Here is a 25759-nt window from a genome sequence, read left to right as displayed (position 1 = left end):
AAGCACATGACTGGTTGATAGATTATTGGTGCTTAACGCCACTTTCAGCACACTTGTCTATAGCCAGTTTGTGTTGATGGAGGAAGCCGGAGTACGAGGAGAGAACCATGGACCTTCGACAAACAAACCATGACGAAATTAGTACAATACTTTTCTAAAATTTCTTGATTTTACTTGACAATGTTTTTACCACCTTTTGAGTATATATATATATTGGATTAGCAAAGTTATAATGTTAGAAAATACAAAAATGGTCTTTGCATGAAATATGCGTATATTTCAGTAAAATATTATAAATTATGATGCATACATATAACATTGTGAATATTGTTTGATATATTCATTTTTATAGATTTTATGCATATATTATTCAAGCAAAATTTGAAAACGTTCTTGTACATGAGGGTCTGGATGGAGGGTCCCTTATTTCTGTATTCTTTAATATTTTTGTCATTTTTCTCTATTCTTTATAATTTTTGCCCCTAATTCTTTAATCTTTATATTTTAACACCCCGTTATTCTCTATTCCGTATTCTTTATTCTTTATTTTTTGCCCTATTTTTCTCTATTCTTTATTCATTGTGCCATTTATTCCGCACATGTTGCCCCGATTATTCTCTTTTCTGTAAACACCATCCAGACCCTCATACACAATTTATCTTAATCTTAAATTGATATTGAATCGACTAGCTACTAATATATATAAACATTAGACATTAGACATTATTTTATTTACCAATTATGGGCTACATAAGATATACCATAATTGTGTGAAATTACCACAACACCTGTCATTTAAGTATCATGACAGAATATTAATCATTGAAAAAATGTGACATGGTAGAATGACACACACTTTGGATTTGGACTACTTTATATTTTATTAGTACACACTAATTGTTATTATCATTTTCGTTTAAATTGTATACATCTTTTGTTTTAGATAATTAGATCATATGTTATATTCTATATATCCTATTTGGTCTAAAAAAAAAAATTTTTTTTGTAGGTATAGGTATCGCCATGACAGTAATACTGTTTTTGATGAACATTTATTACATCTTTATTATGGCATGGGCCGTTTTTTATTTCATAATGAGTTTGACAACAACATTACCATGGTCACACTGTAAAAACTCATGGAATACTGAGAGGTAAGTTAATCTTCCAACCAGAATTACATATTCTACACTCGGAGGGGGGGGGGGGACTTCCTTCATACAAGGCCAGTGATAGGACGTACCACTGGAATAGGTCACATTTTCAAGCTTGCCAATATGCGAATAGGTGGGAATAAAATGCTTCGCTGGGCGCAGCTCGATACGACCGCAGAGGTCGAACCCTGAACAGTTGGGGCAAGTATGGACACAATATTCAAGCTTGATACAGCTCTGAATTTGGATTGTGATTAAATATTTGACACAGCATAGGTTTCTGACACAGAAAGAATGTGGTCTAAGAACTTCAATTTTTTTAATTTACCTATCATGGTCCAATGTCCAAAATCAAAATACATGGTTAGATTCAGCATATCAAAGAACCCCATATATTCAATTTTTGTTGAAATCAAACAAAGTTTAATTTTGGACCCCAACTTGGACAAACTTGAAAACTGGTCCCATAATCAAAAATCTAAACACATGTTTAGATTCAGCATATCAAAGAACCCCAATAATTCAATTTTTGATGAAATCAAACAAAGTTTAATTTTGGACCCTTTTGACCACAATATGAACCAATTTGATAGCAGGCCTACAAAATAAAAAATCTAAATACATGGTAAGATTCAGCATATCAAAGAACCCCATATATTCAATTTTTGTTGAAATCAAACAAAGTTTTATTTTGGACCCCAATTTGGACCAACTTGAAAACTGGGCCAAAAATCTAAAATCTAAATACATGTTTAGATTCAGCATATCAAAGAACCCCATATATTCAATTTTTGTTGAAATCAAACAAAGTTTAATTTTGGACCCCAACTTGGACCAACTTGAAAACTGGTCCCATAATCAAAAATCTAAACACATGTTTAGATTCAGCATATCAAAGAACCCCAAAAATTCAATTTTTGTTAAAATCAAACTAAGTTTAATTTTGGACCCTTTGGACCTTAATGTAGACCAATTTAAAAAACGGGACCCAAAATTAAAAATCTAAATACACGGTTAGATTTGGCATATCAAAGAACCCCAATAATTAAATTTTTGATGAAATCAAACAAAGTTTAATTTTGGACCCTTTTGACTTCAATATGAACCAATTTGATAGCGGGCCCACAAATAAAAAATCTAAATACATGGTAAGATTCAGCATATCAAAGAACCCCATATATTCAATTTTTGTTGAAATCAAACAAAGTTTTATTTTGGACCCCAATTTGGACCAACTTGAAAACGGGGCCAAAAATCTAAAATCTAAATACATGTTTAGATTCAGCATATCAAAGAACCCCATATATTCAATTTTTGTTGAAATCAAACAAAGTTTAATTTTGGACCCCAACTTGGACCAACTTGAAAACTGGGCCCATAATCAAAATTCTAAACACATGTTTAGATTCAGCATATCAAAGAACCCCAAGAATTCAATTTTTGTTAAAATCAAACTAAGTTTAATTTTGGACCCTTTGGACCTTAATGTAGACCAATTTAAAAACGGGACCCAAAATTAAAAATCTAAATACACGGTTAGATTTGGCATATCAAAGAACCCCAATAATTCAATTTTTGATGAAATCAAACAAAGTTTAATTTTGGACCCTTTTGACCTCAATATGAACCAATTTGATAGCGGGTCCACAAATAAAAAATCTAAATACATGGTTAGATTCAGCATATCAAAAAAACCCCAAGAATTCGATTATTGATGAAATCAAACAAAGTTTAATTTTGGACCCTTTTGACCTCAATGTGGACAAAGTTGATAACGGGGCCCAAAAATCAAAAATCTAAATACATGGTTGGATTCAGCATATCAAAGAACCCCATATATTCAATTTTTGTTGAAATCAAACAAAGTTTAATTTTGGACCCCAATTTGGACCAACTTGAAAACTTGGCCAAAAATCTAAAATCTAAATACATGTTTAGATTCAGCATATCAAAGAACCCCAATAATTCAATTTTTGATGAAATCAAACAAAGTTTAATTTTGGACCCTTTTGACCACAATATGAACCAATTTGATAGCAGGCCTACAAAATAAAAAATCTAAATACATGGTAAGATTCAGCATATCAAAGAACCCCATATATTCAATTTTTGTTGAAATCAAACAAAGTTTTATTTTGGACCCCAATTTGGACCAACTTGAAAACTGGGCCAAAAATCTAAAATCTAAATACATGTTTAGATTCAGCATACCAAAGAACCCTAAAAATTCAATTTTTGTTAAAATCAAACTAAGTTTAATTTTGGACCCTTTTGACCTTAATGTAGACCAATTTGAAAACGGAACCAAAAATTAAGAATCTAAATACACGGTTAGATTCGGCATATCAAAGAACCCCAATAATTCAATTTTTGATGAAATCAAACAAAGTTAAATTTTGGACCCTTTGGACCTCAATGTGGACCAATTTAAAAACGGGGCCCAAAATCCAAAAACTTAATACACGGTTAGATTCAGCATATTAAAGAACCCCAAGAATTCAAGAATAAAACCCCATTGAAATTGATCAAGAAATAAGCAATTTATACGAAGTATCTTCTTTTGCACAATACTGTGCAATTGAATATTTCTTGCGATTGTGCAATACTGTACAATTGACAATTTCTTGCTATTGCGCAATATTGTGCTATTGGATATTTCTTGCTATTGCGCAATACTGTGCAATTGAAGATTTCTTGCTATTGCGCAATACTGTGCAATTGAAGATTTCTTGCAATTGTGCAATACGGTGCAATTGAAAATTTCTTGCTATTGCACAATACTTATTATATAATAATTTACACATCTTGTTTGGTGTGTATCTCCTACCATATCATTATTATTTGCTTTTAAATATTAATCAGAAATAACCAACTTAAAATGGAAAATTTTAAAAGAAAAAAAAAAATCCCCCCCCCCAAATTTTTTGAACCCCCTTAAGATTCATCACCCCCAAACTCAATCCCAGCCTTCCCTTTGTGGTATGGTACCTTGCAGTACAATTTCAGAGAGATCCATACACTTGAACACAAGTTATTGTCTGGAAACTAGAAAAATGCTTATTTTTGGCCCCTTTTTGGCCCCAAATTCCTAAACGTTTCAGGCAATTACCCCCAAACTCAATTCCAGCTTTCCCTTTGTGATATGGAACCTTGTAGTACAATTTCAGAAATATCCAAACACTTACACACAAGTTATTGTCATGAAACTAGAAAAATGCTTGTTTTTTGCCCCTTTTTTGGCCCCTAATTCCTAAAATTTTGAGGCAATTACCCCCAAAATCAATTACAGCCTTCCCTTTGTGATATGGAACCTTGTGGTACAATGTCAGAGAGATCCATACACTTACACACAAGTTATTGTCTGGAAGTTACAAAAATGCTTATTTTTGGCCCCTTTTTGGCCCCTAATTCCTTAACTGTTGGTACCATAACCCCCAAAATCAATCCCAACCTTCCTTTCGTGGTATCGAACCTTATGGTAAAATTTCATGGAGATCCATTCACTTAAACAAAAGTTAGAGTGCGAAAACCAATGTGTCTTCGGACGACGCCGGACGACGCCAGACGACGACGACGACGACGACGACGCCAACGTCATACCAATATACGACCAAAAAATTCTCAATTTTTGCGGTCGTATAAAAACTATAAAAAAATATATGATAAGGTCAATAAAGTTTCCATTACTTGTTATGTGAAAAGCCTTGTAATTTTTTCACAGCCGAAAGTCTCGCCGTAAGTAAACATTAAAACACGTCTTCTTTGACTGTCCATGACGTTAAAGCACTTAATCCCTGTGATGTGTTTTGGTTGATTTTAGTCTCTGATGCATGATTTTTTATTATTAATTATTTTTTTGCTTTTAACTAGCTTTCAGTAACTGCGAGTACTCTCAAATCGTACTTTCGTGTTAATTTGACCTGTTGATACAATTTGTAATGTATTTTTGTTATTTATTGTTTTCTTATTCAGTGTTATATCTAGTCTCACTATTTCTAATATATACCACCTTTGATAATTGTTTAGTATGACGATAAATTTTCACTTTTGTTCTCGTACTAGGAACGACAAAATTATTTATTTTGTAAAAATTATTTCCGTACTCCATGTATAATTTACAACAAGGTTATGGTTGTCTTTCTCATATTGTTTTACATCTAACCCACTTGTATTATTATTTTGTATTTAGATTGTGTCATAGATCAAATTTATTCGTTCAGTGTATGTTCAATTGTTTTTGCTAATATGTCTTTTGATTGAGTTAAGCCATTTCAATTGATATTTTATAGTGTCTTTCTATGTTGTGATGCTACATTATAGTTTCAGGCAGGGTGAAGGTTGGCGCCTATTAAAACGTTAAAACCCGCTGCATTTGTTTGCACCTGTCCTAAGTCAGGAACCTGATGTTCAGTGGTTGTCGTTTGTTGATGTGGTTAATAAGTGCTTATCGTTTCTCGTTTTTTATATAGATTAGACCGTTGGTTTTCCTGTTTGAATGGTTTTACACTAGTCATTTTTGGGGCCCTTTATAGCTTACTGTTCGGTGTGAGCCAAGGCTCCGTGTTGAAGGCCGTACTTTGACCTATAATCTCATTTATATGAAAAGGGTGGGGTAACAGAACCCTAGCGATCCCCTATCAATTAAGTATTGAAGTGCCCCTCCCCCTTTCCCCCGAGAGTCTACAACAGTCATCCCCGTAAAAAGACTCAACCCTGTTTGATTTTCTGCTAGTATTATTGACGTAATATAATACAATTATAGACACTTATTATATAAATAACACATTTTGTTCATAATAAAAGTAAGATAAAATGACAGTAGTATGACTAATTTGGTCTCCTGAATTTTCATTTTATTTACAGCGGGTCCTTTTCAAATGTACCCTGATATTATGATAGTAAATCTGTCACGGTAGTCAAATAAGTAAGATTGAATTTCATAAATGAATTAAGCATACAAACACACGCACACTTAAAGTAGAATTATATATAACTATGTAAAATGTATTCATGAATGAATACTTAATAAGTTAACTAGAATAATTATGATACATCCCAAGCATATGGCCATGCTTTACGTACTACTTTATCGACACATCATCAAAGATAAGTCCACGTGACAGATGAGTTTTTTTGCTGAGACTTGCAATATGTGTTATGCTTATTTGAAAAGAATCTGAACATTATCTACTATATACATTGTACACAGATAATTTCAGCAGCAGATATATCAATCACGTGGTAGTAATGTTAACGTAAGCAGCAGATACACCAACCACGTGGTGGTTATATTAACGTTAATCGGTCGTCCCACTGTCTGTATCACTCTGCTCAGCTCTTAATAAAATTGCATATCACGGCTTTGTGACGTCAAATACGTTGACCCGGCCTTAATAACTTTGACCCGGAAATATCAGCGACGTCATAATGTATGAACCGACGATGATAAGTTTGACCCGAACTTATCAAGTCATCTTCTGGTTTGCTGGTGAAACAAAGAAAACACTTCCAAAAGACGCAAATACAGCCCGATAAATCAATTATCTGGTTGACTGCATATTTATATTGTAAAATATCAGCTGCTCGACACAATATGAAGCCATTTTGAACTCGTTCTCTGCGCTCACTCGACAAAAATCTTCATATTGTGACTCGCAGCTGATATTTTACAATATCTGAATGCAGACAACCTGATAATCGGTACTTATTAACCTGTTTAGTGCATTATGTACGAAACTGCCCCTTTGATAATAAAAGCAAAACTGGTCCATTACAGTCAAACAGGGCATTGGTGCAGGACCATTACGAATAAACAGGGCCATTATGAAAAAACAGGGCCATTATAAAATAAACAGGGCCATTATGAAAAAAACAGGGCCATGATTATGAATAATCAGGGCTATTACGGATTTTCAGTTATTACCAATTCAAATACATTTATGGGTTTCAACAAATTGAAAGTTCCAAAGAATTATGACTTGTCTTATTTGACTCAGTTGTCAAGTTAATAATTACATAATACATTCCATTATGTGTATCAATTTATTTAATTTTGAGTTTTAAAATCCAGAATGAAATCTTGTATTTTGTATGCAATAAATTGCTTTGAATAGGACACAATAAAACTATATTTACGTTTACATGTTATTCCATCACATCACTTTTAAAGTTTCTTTTTAATATTGCATTTGGTATAATTATATATGTATATAAACAAGTCTAAATTGAAAACAACGTTCAAACCTATGATTGCGTTGGATAAAAACCGCAATTTTTATGCGTGTGCTTGCAAAACAAATTTCTTGATAGAGGGGTCTAAATACAGCACAAACAACATTTTCCAAAAGACCAAAAAAAGTGAAAAAGTATATTTTAACAAAACGCATTTGACTAACAGGTCGAACAACAGATGTTCTTAAACCCTGCTGACTGCCATTGGCGATTGCCAAATAAACGGATCACAAGATGTTACAAAATGGATCTTTTAAAATTTATAAATTTATAAATATATATACAATTGCTCCACACAAAAAAACTGATTTGTCATATTACACATTGACAGTTTGTTTAATAAAAGTTTTTTAAGAAATGGGTGTCAGATTGACCCTGTTATTTGTCCTCGGTCAATAATAATGGCATCGGAGGTTGTAATGTCCCTCGGCGTTGCCACGTGCCATTACAGGCATCATCGACCATTATAACAGACCTTGGACATAGAACAGGGCCATTATGAAAACACATTAATTGATACTATATAATGCAGCAGATATACCAACCACGTGGTAGTAAATATTAACGTATGCAGCAAATATACCAACCACGTGGTAGTAATATTAACGTAAGCAGTAAGCAGCAGATATACCAACCACGTGGTAGTAAGTAATATCAACGCCGTATGCAGCAGGTGTACCAACCACACGGTAGTAGTATCAACGTATGCAGCATATTATACCAACCATGTGCTAGTAATATTAACGTATGCAGCATATTATACCAACCACGTGGTAGCAATATTAACCTATGCAGCAGATATACCAACCACGGGGTGGTAATATCAACGTATGCAGCAGATAAACCAAAACGGAAATTAAAAAAATACCGAACTCCAAGGAAAATTCAGAACGGAAATTCCCTTATCAAGTGGCAAAATGAACAGCTCAAACACATTAAACGAATGGAAAACAACTGTCATATTCCTGATTTGGTACAGGCATTTCCTTATGTAGAAAATGGTGGATTAAACCTGGTTTTATAGCCAGCTAAACATCTCACTTATATGACAGTCATATAGCATTTCATTATATTGACAACAATGTGTGTGCAAAATAAACAGACATAATAGATAAAAATGTCAAAAATTGGGGTACAGCAGTCAACAGTGTGTTGTAATCTTAATCTCTATAAAACAAATAACTATTTAAACAAAGAAAAACAAAATGGCATATCCACGTGGTAGTCATATTAACGCATGCTACCGAGTTAAGTGCGCATGACACGTGTTTGTGGAAGATCAAAATTATAAGTTTTATTTGCCTGACCGAGTGGCAACGTTTGGTAGCAATAATTATTTGATTTTTATGCTGAAAGTTCACTCAACTCCTGTAAGTATACGCATATATTGACTACTGCGAATCTGAAAAAAAAATAAATATCTACCTTAAACTTCTGCTCAGACAGTTGAATAAATAAATGGAGTTCGAGAGGTGACTATTGATAATTGCTGTGCTGATAATTATATGAAAGAGTGCAAAATGATGACATAAAGCCGCTGTCCTTATTGGCGATAGAGCGTTAAACTGTAAAACCGTTATTTTTCTACTGTTTAATCTAGGTGTTATTCTGGTGAGCAGTGGAATTTTAGCTGTCCTGGAAATAACTGTACAGTAAATGTGACAACCGTTGATTCAACTGTAGAATTTTGGGAGTAAGCAGTGTTCTTTCTAATTTAGCCATAGAGTTTTATTTTGAGTTCTTGGGGTTAAGTTTATAATAGGTAGACAACTAAAGTTTGTACAATGCTTAGAATACATAATTATTTTTAAAAGCGAAAGAAAAATGGAATTGAATTTCAAATGCTTAACTTTACCATATATATTGGTATTCGGAGTAATTCAACAGATATAGCATGTTCAGGAAGGGTATTTGCGAAAAATACCAGTCTGGTTTAGAAATTTCCTTCTCTTGACTTGTATTTTTCGCAGATACTCGTCCTAAACAATTCAATTCAATGTTTTATTAAAGCATATATTATATTTTTCATAATTCGATTCAGAGGTTCATTCATTAGTTTATAATTAATATTTATGATAAGTTATTGTTTATGTAGCGTTCAATTATCAACTGCATCAGCAACCGTACGGCCTCCCAACAAAGAGAAAAACTCATACTGTATAGTCGGCTATAAAGGGCCCCGACATGAAAAATATGAAACAATTCAATTGAGAAAACTAACGGCCTAATTTATAACGAAACAATTTACGAAAAACAAGTATGACAGACATAAACCAACGACAACCACTGAACTACAGGCTCCTGAGTTTGGAAAGGCACATACAGAATGTGGTGGGTTAAACATGTTTGTAACGGTTTTAATACTGTGCCTGGGCTGTTAAATCTGTTCTTTACGGTCTCCTGTTTTGCTGAAATAATTTTTTTATTACTAGTATTCTTTTTATAATAAGATACACCGTCGACACATTGTTTCTCCGGGGATTTCGATGTTCTAATAAGGTTTTCCTTGACCGAGGGTTGTCCACTGAAACAAGGGTTCTTCATCGGATTTACGAATTAAATGTGTAGACTTATTAGATAATGAACGAGTGATTATTTTAATAGATAGAAAAAAAACTATGGGGTTTTATGTTTCTATGTGAATTAACTAATCACAACCCCTATTGACTGGGTAAAATTTGTTCTTATTGAATTGATCCCGATCTGGGTGTATACTAATACTTTATTAGTCATGTGGGTCGATATTGCTTTCATTTTAGGAGACGTGTTCTACAGATAACAGATGGCATCGACAAACCAGGCGGATTGGTTTGGGAAACAGTCCTCTGTTTATTATTTGTTTGGATTATGGTGTATTTTTGTGTTTGGAGAGGAATAAAGTGGTCGGGCAAGGTGATCAAATTCTTACCACTTATACATCAGGGGAAGATAACTCCTGTTACCCTGGCATATATCGTTTTTTTTTTTTTATTTATTACTATATACTAGTGTAAAATTTCTTTAATCGGGATTTCCCCCACATTCTCTTTTATAGCTTTATCTACACAAATTCATTTTTGTCGAGTCTGCGACATTTATGTCGCGAAAGCGGGACATAGCGATCAGGCCCAGATTCTGTCGTCGACAGCGTCAACATTTAGGTTCAGTTTATGGTTAAAAAAATTTTAGACATCAATAACTTTGTCAAACTTTCGTGGAATTTTAGGAAATATAGACAGAAGCTTGTTCATGACCAAAAGACATTATCCATGCAGAGCAAAATTTTGGAAATACTTTTTTCTTATTTTTCTGTATTTAACTAATAAATAGGCTGAAGTTAAAGTTTTTCAGTTATCAATAACTTTGTCAAACCTTCATGGAAATTTAGGAAATTTGGACAAAAGCTTGACTTTTAATATTTGTCATATATTTTTACGAAGGCAGTTTCGTTTCGTTTTTTTTTTTTTCATGATCCACAAAGATATAATTTCACATATTTCAGGTTGTTTAATAATAATTTCACATATTTCAGGTTGTTTATTTCACAGCTATATTTCCTTACTTGATACTGACAATATTGTTAATTAGGGCAGTAACATTAGATGGTGCTATCTATGGGATTAAATATTATCTAAACCCAGACTTCAGTCGACTTTCTGACCCGCAGGTAAATAACATAGTAGTGAATGGAAAAAAAATATCCCAAATTGTTTTATTTTTATTTTTTATCAGCTCTGTAATTGATAGTTTTAAATACTCAAATGTAAAAAAAAAAGGAAAGAAAAATCATTTCATATGTCTAATTTTGTAACAAATGATTTATCTCGACATTATAATCTTCGATTCAAAACATTTCTTGACACCTATGATAGAATCACATTGCTAATCGTGATTTTGGAAAGACAATCTATTTCTGTACCTCTCGTCAATTTTTAATTGCATCTTTATGATTTTTTTAAGAATGATATACTAATATTATGTATCATTTTCTGATTTTGTTATTTCACGAAAATAACACTTTATAAAATGGTTGCGTCCGAAGCACTTTTCTGAATTTACCTTCATTAGGAAGCTCAGAGCAAAGAATGCATATTAAGTACTTCATGTCTAGCTACAACAGTTAACTCTCGTTTGAATAAGAATAAAAAAAATCTTCTGACTGGAATGTATCTTCTGAATACGTTTTGTATTCTTTGCGATAGAATGACTGTTTAAAAAAATGTAATCTTAATTGTAAAGTAAGCAACATCAATTTAGCTCAAACAACATCAGAAATTGAACTTCCTCGTCATTAACCTTATCACACGTGATTGAAACTGTCGAAAGCGCGACTCGGAATACGTTTCGATAATATGTTCCGAAAGTCGGAAGATTCTGACTGAAGCTTAGATGATACTATTTTCGATATTAGATAGTAAAATTTTATGCAGAGTGCTTATAATTGATACTTACTCAAAAGTAAGATAAATAATCAAAATAAAACCATAAACAAAAGTGAGAATTGATGTTTAATTTTAATCAAATCTGATACTATGGTAACAGGTTTGGATTGATGGCGGGACACAGATCTTCTTCTCCTATGCCATTGCACTAGGTTGCATGATCACCCTTGGCAGCTACAACAAGTTCCATACTAATTTTTACAGGTATATATGAAAATGAAATGGTTAAAACTTAAACTAATTGTGTGTTATACAATTCATCAAGTTGTAGTTTTTTACTAGTTAAAACTGTACAGCTAATACATACTGACCGTGACGGTTAACTTTAAAGGAGCATTAGCTACGAGATATAAAAATAATAAAATATGATTTTAATTTGGTTCAATCATTAATAAAAGTGAAAAAGTGAAATGATAATTCGCTTTTAGCAGCCAATTTGGTTCGATTTGTCAAAATAAGCTAAGAAACATAGCTGATGAATTATTCATTTGCAAGTGAAAAATTCGACCTCATTGAATCCGTAATGTGACCTTCAATTAAACCCCTTAGCTGGAGATGGGTTACGCATGTATTCGTCTATTAAAAGGAAAAGAATATCAACATTGAAAGTGAAACATGGATGCACCCTTTGGTTGACTGATACGATCCACAAACATCATTCTCGTACAGGTAAAAACGATGATAAACATACTTTTTAATCTACGATATGAAATCAAACGGACCTAGAAAAATCCAATTGCACGTGGTCGCTGTCTATTTATATTTATATGTATGTTTATATCGTTTATGATGAACCTAAACACTTACGCACATTTTGTAATTTATACCGTTATGCATGGATTTACAAAAAAAAGACAGTATTCATATGTTCAATCAAAAATCATAATTAGAAGTAAACCGACAACAAAATTGCAAAATAACGAAAAGACTAACAAAAGTCTGAAAAACACAAATAAATACTGAGCAACACAAACCCCACCAAAACTCGGGCTGATCTGTGGTCCTCATGAAGTTTAGCAGATCCTGCTCCACATGTAGCACCATTACACGGTTGCGCAACTTAGTATTCATAAGCAAAGTAATAGCTCTTGATCGCATTCAGCGAATATCACCAAAATATTTTTTTACAAAAATCATCGACTATATGAGAAAATAGAGCGTATAAACATAGTTTAAAAATTTATAAATGGCTTTTAAAATTTTAAGATCAAGGTGCCCTTAGGAAAAATGTAACTGAAGTCACCCATCAAAACTAATAGTATGTGTAAAGATACAAATCTGTTTTAATGTTCAAATTATGAATTTTGCCACTCATACACTTTATTGTAGATTGTTTGACAAGTTGTCATCCATGAAACAAATATTCTTTTGTAATGAAACAAATAGAATCCTGAATTTGTAAAGTTTGGATACATGAAAGATTTTAAACGAATACTTCTGAAATGTTTGATACTCAGTCAATACGAAGTTTAGTGTTGAGTCAAGCGTTAGTATAGAAAATAAATTAATCACCAGTCTCCTGCCAAAATACATAAATGGACTAAATGAAAAAAGGAAAGAATGTAAATTGCGGCAATAAAAAAAAACAAATCATAGGACTGAAAGTACCATGACAACATAGGCGGAGATACAACTGCATTATCCGTAAACAACTAAAGGTTGACCAACATGAAACCCAAACAAAAACAAAAATGAATAACCGTCCCCTATATGATCCGAAAGGGCAAGCAGTTCCTTCTTCATTAATTGCGTCCATTGCATTGCTCATGACAAGGAAACTCCATTGGTGAGTCGTATTTGTTGTTAGCTGATGTGTCACAAATGAAGAAAGAAGGAAGGGACTTGTAGCCAGGACAAAAGGAACACGTACATGGTCGAGTGTGACACAGATACCGTTCGATGTAAAGTCACCTTTGTCATATTTTTTGCTTCACAGGCACTTAGTCTTGTTTCTGAATTTATTTGACCTATATATATATATATATACTACTTTAAAGGTGTCTCTGAATTAATTTTACCTATAATATACGTAAAAGGTATACATGTAAGTTCCTGTAGGTTTCTATTTTAATTTCGTGAATGTTTAAGTCTGGTTTCTTTTTTTCTGAAGACAGTGTATGGTGATTGCATCAGTGAATAGTGGTACCAGTCTTTTTGGTGGGTTTGTTGTTTTCTCTGTGTTGGGTTTTATGGCTAAACAACAAAATGTAGATATATCAGTTGTAGTGAATGCAGGTTAGTCCAATAATATCACTTGACTCAAAAAATTAAAACAACGCTTTATAAACATGCGTCCGAAGCGCTTGTTAGGATTTAGCTTCATCAAAAATGCTCAAAGCCGAATATTTGAAAGCCAAGAATGTATAAAAACTGAAATAGTTGAAGAGCCAAGCTGTGAATGCAGGTTAGTTCAATAATATTATCACTGGAATAAAAAAAATTAAAACAACACTTAATAATGTCTATAATTCTATGATATTGTGTTAATGTGGCATGGGTTATTTTCATGATGAACAAAATGAAAAATATGATGGAATCACAGCAAATAAAAAATCAGCATTCCGTCACATAAACACTTACTGTAAATGTATCAATATGCAACCGGTAAAGCGGCCATTTCTATCCACGACAATTATTATCAGTAAATTGTTATTATTTTTTCTTAAACCTGATTAAACCTTTCAATTCTTCTTGCTCTTTAATTTGTCCTAGGAGTAAAATGTATGTAAATTGTACTTTTTCAATGATTTGTTGTTATGGTTCTACCTGAATAACAGTTGTTGTAATCAGTGATTTTATTACAGGTCCAGGACTTGCTTTTATAGCTTATCCAAAGGCTGTTACACAGATACCTGTATCGCCGTTATGGGCAGCTCTTTTCTTCTTGATGATTTTTCTGATTGGAATTGATAGTCAGGTGTTATGACGTATATTTTCATGAAATCTATCATTTACCGAAAGCTAATGTATTACAAAAGAGAGGATATTCAAACTCATAAGTCGAAACAAACTGACAATGTCATGACAAAAAACGAAAAACAACGAAAAGACAAACAACAGTACACAAAAAAACGAAAAACAACGAAAAGACAAACAACAGTACACAAAACACAGCATAGAAAACTAAAGACTAAGCAACACGAACCCCACCAAAAACCGGGGGGTCTAGATCTCAGCTGCTCCGGAAGGGTAATCAGATCCTGCTCCACATGTGGCACCGGTCGTTTTGCTAATGTAAGTAAAATGTTATTAAAACATTGCAAAACAATGGGTTTTATCCACTTTTAAGTATTTTCAACGAACTTTCCAAAATTCGGACTGGCAACAAACCAGACAATAATTTTAAGTAGTGTATAAGGGCAGACATATTATATTAAATGTTTATAATAAAGAAAAAAAGCGTTTATCCTTAATTATCATTTGTTTACAATATGCAATAGTTGTTTATTAATAATATAACAGTTAATTGTAGCCTTTGGTTGAGGTTAATACGAAGTTATATCGACTTAAAGAAGCAGATCGACCTCGGACTTCGTCCTCAGTCAATATGCTTCTCTTAGGTCGATATAACATTTCGACCTCATACAAAGGCTATAATTATATAATATTCGTCGCGCGAAAAATCACGAGTCACAGAGGTTAATATCAGACTTGGAACAGCTAACGTGTACCTATAAATAGTTTTTACCTAGGCAACGTCAATAACGTAGGCTTATAACGTCATGTACATTCTCATTTTTCTCCTTTTTTCGATGTTATTCTCTTTAATAAATCTTATTGAATATTTCAATTGATAAAAGTTTAGCAACTGCCAAAGTTAATAATATATTTAGTATAAAAGGAGCCGTTAAATATCTTGAGCAAATACTAGAAATTGGATAAAAAAAAGTCATATATAATAAAAGAATCGTTGAATGTTGTTATCAGTTGATACGATGATTTATCAATCCCATAGATAAGACATTCACCCTCGGCCGCTGGGGTGGATAAATCATTGTATCAACCTCATCAAAAGTCAATAATTAAAACATAACGGATTGTAATAACTACAATGCTTACTTTTTTATAAAAAAAAAAATAATTAGTTAAATGAAGAGACAGCTCTTAAAAAATAGAAATATGCAGAACAAATGTAGTTTGAGTGTTCCAAGACAGGAAAAAATGATTACAATGTACAAAATAAAAAAAAATAAATTGTACATGTGGTAATGTTTAAAATTCCTGTGGCGTATCTAAATCTTTTCACAATTAAACTATGGTGCCAGATGTATTGTTATTTTAATATAGTTTGTAGCTGTAGAAGGATTTCTTACAAATGTCATGGATTCCCTTCCAAAAAGTTTTAATACTACAAAGTCGAGAATGGTTATAGTAGCAGTGTATTGTTTTGTCAGTTTTCTGATTGGTCTATGTATGACATCAAGGGTAAGTTACATAGAACAGAACAATAGGGGGCACGGGATCGATATTTATGGACACCAATTTACCGAAAAAATATAAATCAATCCAAATTTGATGCGCGATATATGTTTATATATATTCATCAGCGTTAACATTTGGAAAAGCCAAACTACGTTGGTTGTGTAAAAACATCAGACTGACCAAAAAACGCAAACACAGTCAACAATTAATCTTATTATAAAAACTTTGAATTTATGTATTTTTACAATAAAATACCAGATAAATCATGGTAGCATTGTATCTGCGAAGTAAAACCCACCTGTCAGATTTATCCTCAATTCTGTATGAATTTACTCTCGGTACTTTTTTATTTTTTCACCATACCCAGAAATCAACGCCACTTTGCTTATTTGAATATTATACTAAAGAAATCGGATACGGGTCACGGAAATTATATTGAAATGATAGGGAATTTTGAAAAAAAAATTGTCTGTTTTAACTTTAATTTAAGTGATCGACAGGTTGCGGGGACAGAAAATAAATATACACAACAATACACCATTTAAACGAAACATAATGACTGTCGTTGCAAAAATCAAGGTTCCTGAGCTATTTTAAAAATCGAAGCGAGAGGCTTTTAACATTGCAGTATAAAATACAGGCTAAAATGGCTGAAACGTCAAATTTGCAAACTTCGTGTTGAAAATTGGCTAACAAGGTCATTACAAAAACAGGTTGCGGGGATGAAACTTGAAACTTGAATGTCCAAAGAATAAGCGTCCAAACCTTGTATGTGTAGTCGTTGAACTCTAGGTTCCCACGTAAAGTTAAAATGCCCCTATTTCAAGAAGAATAAACTCACGAAAACACGAAAAATTCACTAAATTCGCGTTTATTGTTTTGATTTTGACCGCCTGACAACTTTACGGAAATATCAGAGTGATTAAAAAAGGACTCTGTGACGGGCAACTTATAATATCCGTGTTTTAAAGATTTTAATGATATCAAGCCAGTCCAGTTCAAACTATTATCACGTGGTACAATTCTCATTTACATATTATGAATATTAATTAGCAAAAGTACTACTAATTTCTGGCTGTGCTGGTGCCACTTGGTAAGATTAAATGTGTAGAGCACACCAACATACTGCATAGGGAGATTTTACACGGCTGCACGAGTTCGAAAACTTACCTTTTTTCAATGATAATAATAAAACAAAACAAAAAACGTATAAAAATCTCAAACTAAGATTTATGACAGGGTTGACTCCTACAAATAACAAGGTGTAATTCAAACAAATAACAAGATATAATGCCAGCAAATAACGAGGTATGGTGTCATTGGAAAACAAGGTGTAATGATAAGTAATAACAAAGGATGATTCCAACAAATAAAGTGTAATGCCAACAAATAATACTATATGATTCCAACAAATAACAAGGTGTAATGCCAACAAATAACAAGATGTAATTCCAACACATAACAAAGTGTTATGCCAACAAATAACAAGATGTAATGCCAACAAATAATAATATGTAATTCCAACACATAACAAAATGTAATGCCAATAAATAACAAGATGTAATGCCAACAAATAATAATATGTAATTCCAACACCTAGCAAAGTGTACTGCCAACAAATAACAAGGTGTAATGATAACAAATAACAAGGTGTAATGTGAACAAAAAAACTAGTAATGGTGCCAACTTATCACAAAGTATGATGCAAATAAACAAAAATGTATGGTGTTAACAGACATCACGGTGTTATGCCACCAAATCACAAAGTATGATTCAAACAAATAAGGTGTAATGCCAACAAAGAACAAGATATGATGCCAAAAAAACAAGGTATGGCGCCAACATATAACAAAGTATGATGCCAATAAATAACAAGGTATGATGCTAACAAATAACAAGGTGTAAGGTGTAATACAGACAAATAAAGTATGATTCCAACAAATAAGGTGTAATGCCAACAAATTACCAGGTATGATTCAACAAATTACAAGGTATGAACCTAACACATAACAAAGTGTAATGCCAACAAATAACAAGGTATGATTCCAACAAATAAGGTGTAATGCCAACAAATAACAAGGTGTAATGCCAACAAATTACCAGGTATGATTCAACAAATAACAAGGTATGATGCCAAAATACCTAAATTATCATGGCGCAAACATACAACAAATATAAAGCCAATAATTAACAAATTATCCAAATTGATGTGATTTCAGGTGCTTCAAAAACCAATTGATTTACAACGGATTCTCAAATTATTAACTTTCATGACAGGACACCATTACCACACCAGTAATCATTGTAAACATGCCATTTTATGACGAAGCCCTTTCTCTGTACACCGTCCACCGCAACAAAAAACTTTCATGACACGATGCACTCAAATGGTAAACGCATTTTAAGAAATTTACTTATAACAATATGTCATTTATATACTTCATAAAGGGTGGGATGTACGTTTTCCAACTGTTTGATTATTATTCTGCGAGTGGAATGGTATTGTTGTTTGTATGCTTTATGGAGTCAATGGTTATCGGATGGATTTTAGGTGAGTAGTTTGCTTTTGTCGAGACACATACTGTTTTTGCATATTTGTGTAACACTAGACTTTTCAAAAGTTTGCTGCATCCCAAGTGATGCAACCCTTGGGCGTCTTGGCACATCTATTTTATCATATGGACATAAATATTAATCATTTTGGCGGCTATCACGTTTTTCTAGTTATATCAATACCATGCTTAAGCGTGGTGTCCGTTTGGATCTGTCGAATGTATAATACGCAGACACATCAGGTTATAAGGGAGACTGTCGTGGTTTCAGCGCGTTAAAGAAACCTTTCTACAACTCTTTTATGCGACCTGTTGCAGAGGTTCCTGTCCCTTTCAAACATACCCTCATTTTCTGATGATAGTCAAGTCCTTTTAATTCATCCCGGTCGCCAAACTTTGCAAAGCCTACCTATTGGATGTTTTTGTAAAGTTTTCGTTTTGAATATGAATGAAATATTTGTCATTTGAATTTAAATAAATAACAATAAATCAATTAATCTCATTTAAACAAGTTGTTCTCTTTCAGTTCGATGGTATATCTAATGTCAGTTAACATCGATATTTTCCTCATAAATCAGCATGCATTTTCATACCCATGGCCTGGGAACAGTAATTTTTTATGTATGTTCCTGCCATGGCATAGTAAACGTCTACTGCATTAAAGTACTCATCTGGAGCAGCAAAAAAAAAAAGTGATATCAATTTATTATTTTAAGTGATTTTATTTTAATTTTGCTCAGTCTTTAGTTTTCTATGTTGTGTTTTGTATACTGTTGTTTGTCTTTTGGTCTTTTTATTTTTTGTCATTGCGTTGTCAGTTTATTTTCGATTTATGAGTTTGAATGTCCCTTTGGTATCATTTGCCTCTCTTTTAGAGACTTCACCTTGAAGCACTTCTCGACATTAAATCGCTAACAATTCCAATGTTGTAGTCTATTTCTTCTGTGAAAGTCATGGTATCCAAAACGTGTATATATGCATATATTCCTCCACAAGCAAATCTTGTCTTGTAAGTGTTAAATATAGATTTTTTTCCCAAAAGTGCTTTTGAAATAAATAGTCCTATTTTACAGGTGCAGATAAGTTTTATGACATCATCGAATTGATGATTGGATACAGAATCAACAAGTGGCTTTTTATATGTTGGAAGTTCATAACGCCGGCAATAACTTTGGTAAGAGGAAAGGATTTGATTTCTATTTGAGAATATGTCTTACAAGACAAATTATTTCTGAAAAAAAACTAAAATGGGAACAGCTTTATTGGTACGTTCTTTCGGTATTTGAAGCGTGTATACTGCTGGACATTCAATCTCAATTGGATTACCTTTACCGAAGTTACCATTCCAATGATGTTCGAGGCCAAAATATTTGAAAGGCCAAAACCAAATACAAATGTTAAAAAGCTGGTAAAACCGAAAAGTACAAAAAATAAAACCTTACCCTGACAAGGAATCAGAGCTTTGCACAGAAGCGGATTATGGAGGGCTCTGTGTTTTATAACATCAAATTATAGAAAAAAAACAATAACCGTATTTTCATGCCAGTGCCGAACACTTTTATGTAATTTGCGTAATATTCATAATATTTTGTGTCAGCTGATTTTTAATGTCATGAATGGATTTTTACCTTTTAGGGTATCCTGTTGTTTCAAATCATCACATTCAAACCAATTAAGTACAACAAAACATATCTATATCCAGACTGGGCTCAAGCATTTGGGATTATGCTTGCAGTGGTATCTATAATATGCATACCAGCGTATAGTATCTTTAAACTATTGAAAGCAGAAGGTTCTTTAACTGAGGTACGTAGACATATCATTTTATATTGACCATTTCACTCATGCTTTATATGGTAATAATTGATTGGCGTAAGCCGTCTACACTAAACTCTTTCTTAATTGTATGTGTGATTTAGATAAGCATTACCGCTGATTAAATATATCATTCTTAAATTCTTGGTTCGTTAAGACACCAATAAGATAAACCTGATGTTATTCGTTCAAATTTTATTCAGATTTCATCTCATAATTTAAGTAAAAACACAGGGGTCACTATTTCAAGTAAAAAATATCAAGAGATACCATAGCACAACTAAAAACCATGTCGCCCGAATGATGACCAAAATGAAAAAAGCAGAAACACTATCATTAAAATGACATAGAAAACTAAAGATTAACAACACAAACACCATCAAGAACTGTAGTTAAAGTCAAATGCTGCATAGATGTCAGCAGTTCCTGTCCCACTAGTGACCCCGACTTGTTAATTTTGTTAAAAATCCGTTTCCGAAACATATCAAATGATTTGGTTCCACACTAAATTAAAACTTTCAAACCTCGCATTTACTCAAGTCTTATGAAAATTTAACTTTTACAGTTAACCCAATTGTGGACTTTCCATTTCTATGTAGCAACATTCAAGCAGCGCCTGCATAAGGAGTATACATCTCCCAGTTGATACGATATTCCAGGGCTTGTGTTTCCTATCATGATTTCCTTGATAGAGGGTTGTTGCTCACAAGGAAGCTATTAAACCAAGAGTTCCAAGTGGTGAAGCTGAAATCATCCCTTCGTAAATTTTACGGACGCCATCACGAGTTGGTTGACCGTTATGGAATATCTGTTTCACAAATGACGACGGATATGTTCCAGTTGTCGCAACTACAATCTCGTCCCCTTCACCTGAATGTGACCTACCGAATTAGACATATCACCGGGTTTGTACTTACATGAGCAACACGGCGGGTGTCACATGTGGAGCAGGATCTGCTTACCCTTCCGGAGCACCTGAGATCGCCCCCAGTTTTTGTTGGGGTTTGTGTTGCTCAGTCTTTGGTTTCTATATTGTTTTGTGTACTGTTGTTTGTCTGTTTATCTTTTTCTTTTTTAGCCATGGCGTTGTCAGTTTATTTTCGACTTGTGAGTTTGAATGTCCCTTTGTTATCCTTCGCCTCTCTTTCCCTTAGAGAGGAGGAACTGATACATTTTGGGGAAAATGAAAAATGTTTTGTACAACATCATACCAATCATTTATAACTAAATATATTATAAGACTAGGGGCCTCGGTGTCCGAAAGGTCTAAGTAGTTGAACTACTGCATCACTAGCCTGTCAACACTGAGGTTGTGAGTTGGAATCCCGCACGTTTCAGGTGCGCTCGACACCAATCTTTATTGTCTAGGATTGTCAGTTTTCCTACAGAAGGTAGGTGGTTCTCTTCGGGCTTTCCGGCTTCCTCAACCAATAAAAACTGACCGCCACGAAATAGCACAATAGTGCTTTAAACACCAATCAGTCAATTATAAGACTAATTTTCATATGAACACGATTGTACCCTTATGTTCGCAGTTATCTATCTATTGTTATACTAATATTATTTCAATGCAAATGGTTTTTAATTTCAGCGATTCTTTTCCACGAAAACACCAATACTTAAATCATGTCGAATACCACAGAAATGGAAAGCTGGCAAAAGCCAATTCTGGGCTTGTGAAGATACTTTGGACGAAAATTCAATTTCATTATCTGACAAATTTATCGATGCTTAATCAAAAACCTGCACCATGAATTAATATGTTAAATAGAAAGTACTAAAATTTGATGTCTTGATACGTATACGTACAAAAATATTACCAGATTGTATCATGCTTATAGCTTGATATCATTTTCAAATACTTATAGAAACTTCAAGTAGTAACAATTTGTCTTGTACTAAGAATTTACAGTGTTCAAGCTTCTAAACGTAAAAATATCACCTACATGAAATGCTCTATATGTTTGCCAGACGAGTTGGATACATATATTAAGTTGAATTGCGTTGTCGTACGTGCATAACATACATATCTGGGATTTGGTCCCGAGTATATTTATGATTATTTCTCTTATTCTCGTAATGTACAGTATAAGTACTTTCTTTGTTGAAATATTTTTTTTTAAATAAGTATTGAATAATCATGATAATCACTTATAATGGAATATTTAAAGATTGTGACAACTGTCACAAACATAAACTTTTAGCTACCTCTTTATAAGCAGAACCGAATAACATGAAAGTTCCAACTATGTACTGGCTTCCAAAGCTGCACAGAACACCTTACAAATATAGATTTATTTCGTCTTCAAGCCATTGTTCCATTACTAGACTATCTATTCTACTAACTAGTACACTTTTACAACCAAAACCCTGGTAATAAATTGTTCAAATAAGGCCTTTGAAAATAGTGAAATTAATTCTTTTGGAGTGTCAAAAATTCGTTGGAAGTTTTTGATAAATTGCATACTCATATTGGTGACTTCGAATCTGTTCAAAGTTTTGATTTTCCTACCCTATATACCACTTTCCCTCATAATCTCATTAAAAAAATTCAAATACCTAATTAAATGGGCATTTAAAAAGTCAGAATGCGAATGTTCAAACTCTTTTATGTAATTTTTTAGTAACAAAAACACAAGAACTATGTCAGTTGGACCTGATTTGATACGATAAATGCACTTGAATTATTACTAGATAAATAAAGGCAACAGTAGTATACCGCTATCCAAAAGTGATAATTCGATTAAGAGAAAACAAATCCAGGTTACAAACTAAAACCGAGAGAAAAACATCAACTATAAGAGGAAAACAACGGAACTACATTTTTGTTCGCTATGTAGATTCCGTATATCGTAAAGTTATCGGAATTCCAATGGGGACTAACTGTGCACCACTTATTGCGGACCTGTTTCTGTATTTTTACGAGTTACAATTTATGACTAAAATCAGGAAAGGCCCATCGAAACATCATCTAAAAAAAAACTTAATGACACTTTTAGATATTTGGATGATATATTGGCTCTAAATAATGACGACCTCAGTGTCTACACTAAAAAGGTTTATCCTGCTGGACTGACTTTAAATAAAGCTAATACTTACAATAAACACTGTCCTTTCCTGTATCTAGAAATCTTTATCTTTAACGCGAATCTTGATACTAAAATTTACGATAAAAGAGATGATTTTTCATTTCCTATTGTTAATTATCCATTTTTAGATGGTGACGTTCCCTTGTCACCATCTTATGGTGTTTATATATCCCAACTTATTCGATTCTCTCGTGTATGTAACAACGTATTTGATTTTAACGAAATCTCTGTATTACTGAAAGATTATTACCCCAGGGTTTTCGATATCACAAACTTGTCAAAACTTTTACTAAATTATACAAGGCCGTTATTCGTAAATATAAATCAACGTGCAGACATCTTATACGTTCAGGTATTTCACATCCCATCGTATGTGGTAATATTATATACAAAGCACAAAAATGTCGTCATTCACCTCAAACGCTAACCAAACCTTTAAACAGATATCCGATATTGTTGTCAGGTCATTAAAGATGGTATTTTTTTTTGAATTAATATCGATTCATTCATAAGGTCTTTGCATCGAAAATAAACACATTTATTCTAAAACCAGTTGTTCGCATAATACGTGTTATGTTCTTCTCGTATATTTTATGATGATATGATACTTAACCCCTAACGGGAGGGATTGTGCTTCATTTTCATATGATGAAGACATAATCTTTCAATCAGTTTAATTGAGGTCTGGGTTTGGCATGACAGTAACTGCTAGTAGTCCTTTGTTTATTTATGTTGATCATTGTCATTTTGCTTAATTTCTTCTGTTACCTATTCTAACATCGGGGAGGGTTGAGATCTCACAAAACATGTTCAACCCCGCCGCATTTTTGCTGCGCCTGTCCCAAGTCGGGAACATCTTATCTTTGTTAGTATTGTATGTTTTTTTTTTTTAATTTTGGCTCATAAATATGCTTCGGAGTTAAGTGAGACGTCCATGTTCGATTAACTAGTATACATTATTGTTCAGGGGCCAGCTGAAGCCCGCCTACGGGGGCGGGATTTTTTCGATGTGTTAAAGACCCATTTGTGGTCTTGGTCTGTTTTCTGCTGTTTGATCGGATTGTTGTCTCTTTGACACATTCCCCGTTTCCATTCTTAATTTTATAGAAGGCTAGCGTTATTCCTAATTTAGTATACTAGTATATATATATATATATTTATACAACTCAATATAATTTAGTATACTAGTATATATATATTTATATATACAACTCGTCTAAACATCAGCCCAATAATGTTAGATCTGTAAATTTGCTTTCGCAAATTTGTTGTTCTTCCCTCGCCGGGATTCGAACTCATGCTACTGAGCTATCGTGACCTTTGGAAAGGATTTTCGATTAAAAAAAGTTATTCTACGGTTTAATTATTTATTTATTTTAGTAATTAGCAAATCTTATAAGATTTTTATATAAAAGAATCGATAAAAATGTTGGTAATAAACTGTTCTCAAAGTCTACCGTTTTACTGCCACTGGTAAAAGAGGCTATCTTAGTTAGTGGAAGGACATTCAACTTGCTGACTGAAATCAACCCTATCTTTGTTTGTAGTTATTTCTGGCTGAGGTAAAAATATTGAACAATACGCCCTCCACTAAACAAACAGACATGTGGTATTGACTTGAAATGGAATGTATTGTAATCTCCTTGTTGCGATCAGCATATAATGTTTAAACTGTCAATCTAACTTCTTTAATGGTACTACATATTAGAAGAAAAGAGCTTTATCTGTTTATGGTTTTTGAAGACAGTTCGGCCAGCTAAAAGGCTCCACAATGTTTTCCGAGACTAGTTGGCGTCCACTGTGACTTGTATCCCTCTATCGGCGAACAAATCCTGCCTTGTGTCGTGTGTCATTTCTATCCTTGGATACGGATACGGATGGTTGAGTGTTACAAATTCTGTCACTTCCTATAAACCAACAGACAAATGAGATTGGCTTGATTGACGTCTATATTTCGGAAGTGCATGATACCCATATAAAAGACCGGTAAAGAAATACTGTCGTTAACATTTCTCATTTCCAATAACTTAGAGATGTCAACTGGAATGAATTGAGACATATTAACTTTCAAGTTG

At 33.1% G+C, this 25759-nt stretch overlaps 1 protein-coding gene across 1 annotated transcript in view; it reads left to right on the top strand.

Annotated features, from left to right (window-relative positions):
• Positions 1–22380, top strand: part of LOC127724539 (sodium- and chloride-dependent creatine transporter 1-like) — a 64000-nt gene extending 41620 nt beyond the window's left edge. Inside the window, exons 4-15 of the mRNA XM_052231521.1 lie at positions 1010–1154; positions 8986–9078; positions 10145–10277; positions 10897–11031; positions 11907–12010; positions 13917–14041; positions 14611–14723; positions 16094–16231; positions 18677–18779; positions 19854–19954; positions 20416–20586; positions 22187–22380. Coding sequence (XP_052087481.1) covers positions 1010–1154; positions 8986–9078; positions 10145–10277; positions 10897–11031; positions 11907–12010; positions 13917–14041; positions 14611–14723; positions 16094–16231; positions 18677–18779; positions 19854–19954; positions 20416–20586; positions 22187–22330 — 1505 coding nt within the window. The 3' untranslated portion in view covers positions 22331–22380. The remainder of the gene's footprint in view (positions 1–1009; positions 1155–8985; positions 9079–10144; positions 10278–10896; positions 11032–11906; positions 12011–13916; positions 14042–14610; positions 14724–16093; positions 16232–18676; positions 18780–19853; positions 19955–20415; positions 20587–22186) is intronic.
• The last annotated feature ends 3379 nt before the right edge of the window (positions 22381–25759 follow it).

Source organism: Mytilus californianus, unplaced genomic scaffold, assembly GCF_021869535.1.
Source record: "Mytilus californianus isolate M0D057914Y unplaced genomic scaffold, xbMytCali1.0.p SCAF_1, whole genome shotgun sequence".
NCBI lineage: Eukaryota > Metazoa > Mollusca > Bivalvia > Mytilida > Mytilidae > Mytilus > Mytilus californianus.
Note: the sequence above shows the minus strand (reverse complement) of the source record. Positions and strands in the feature narration are given on the sequence as shown.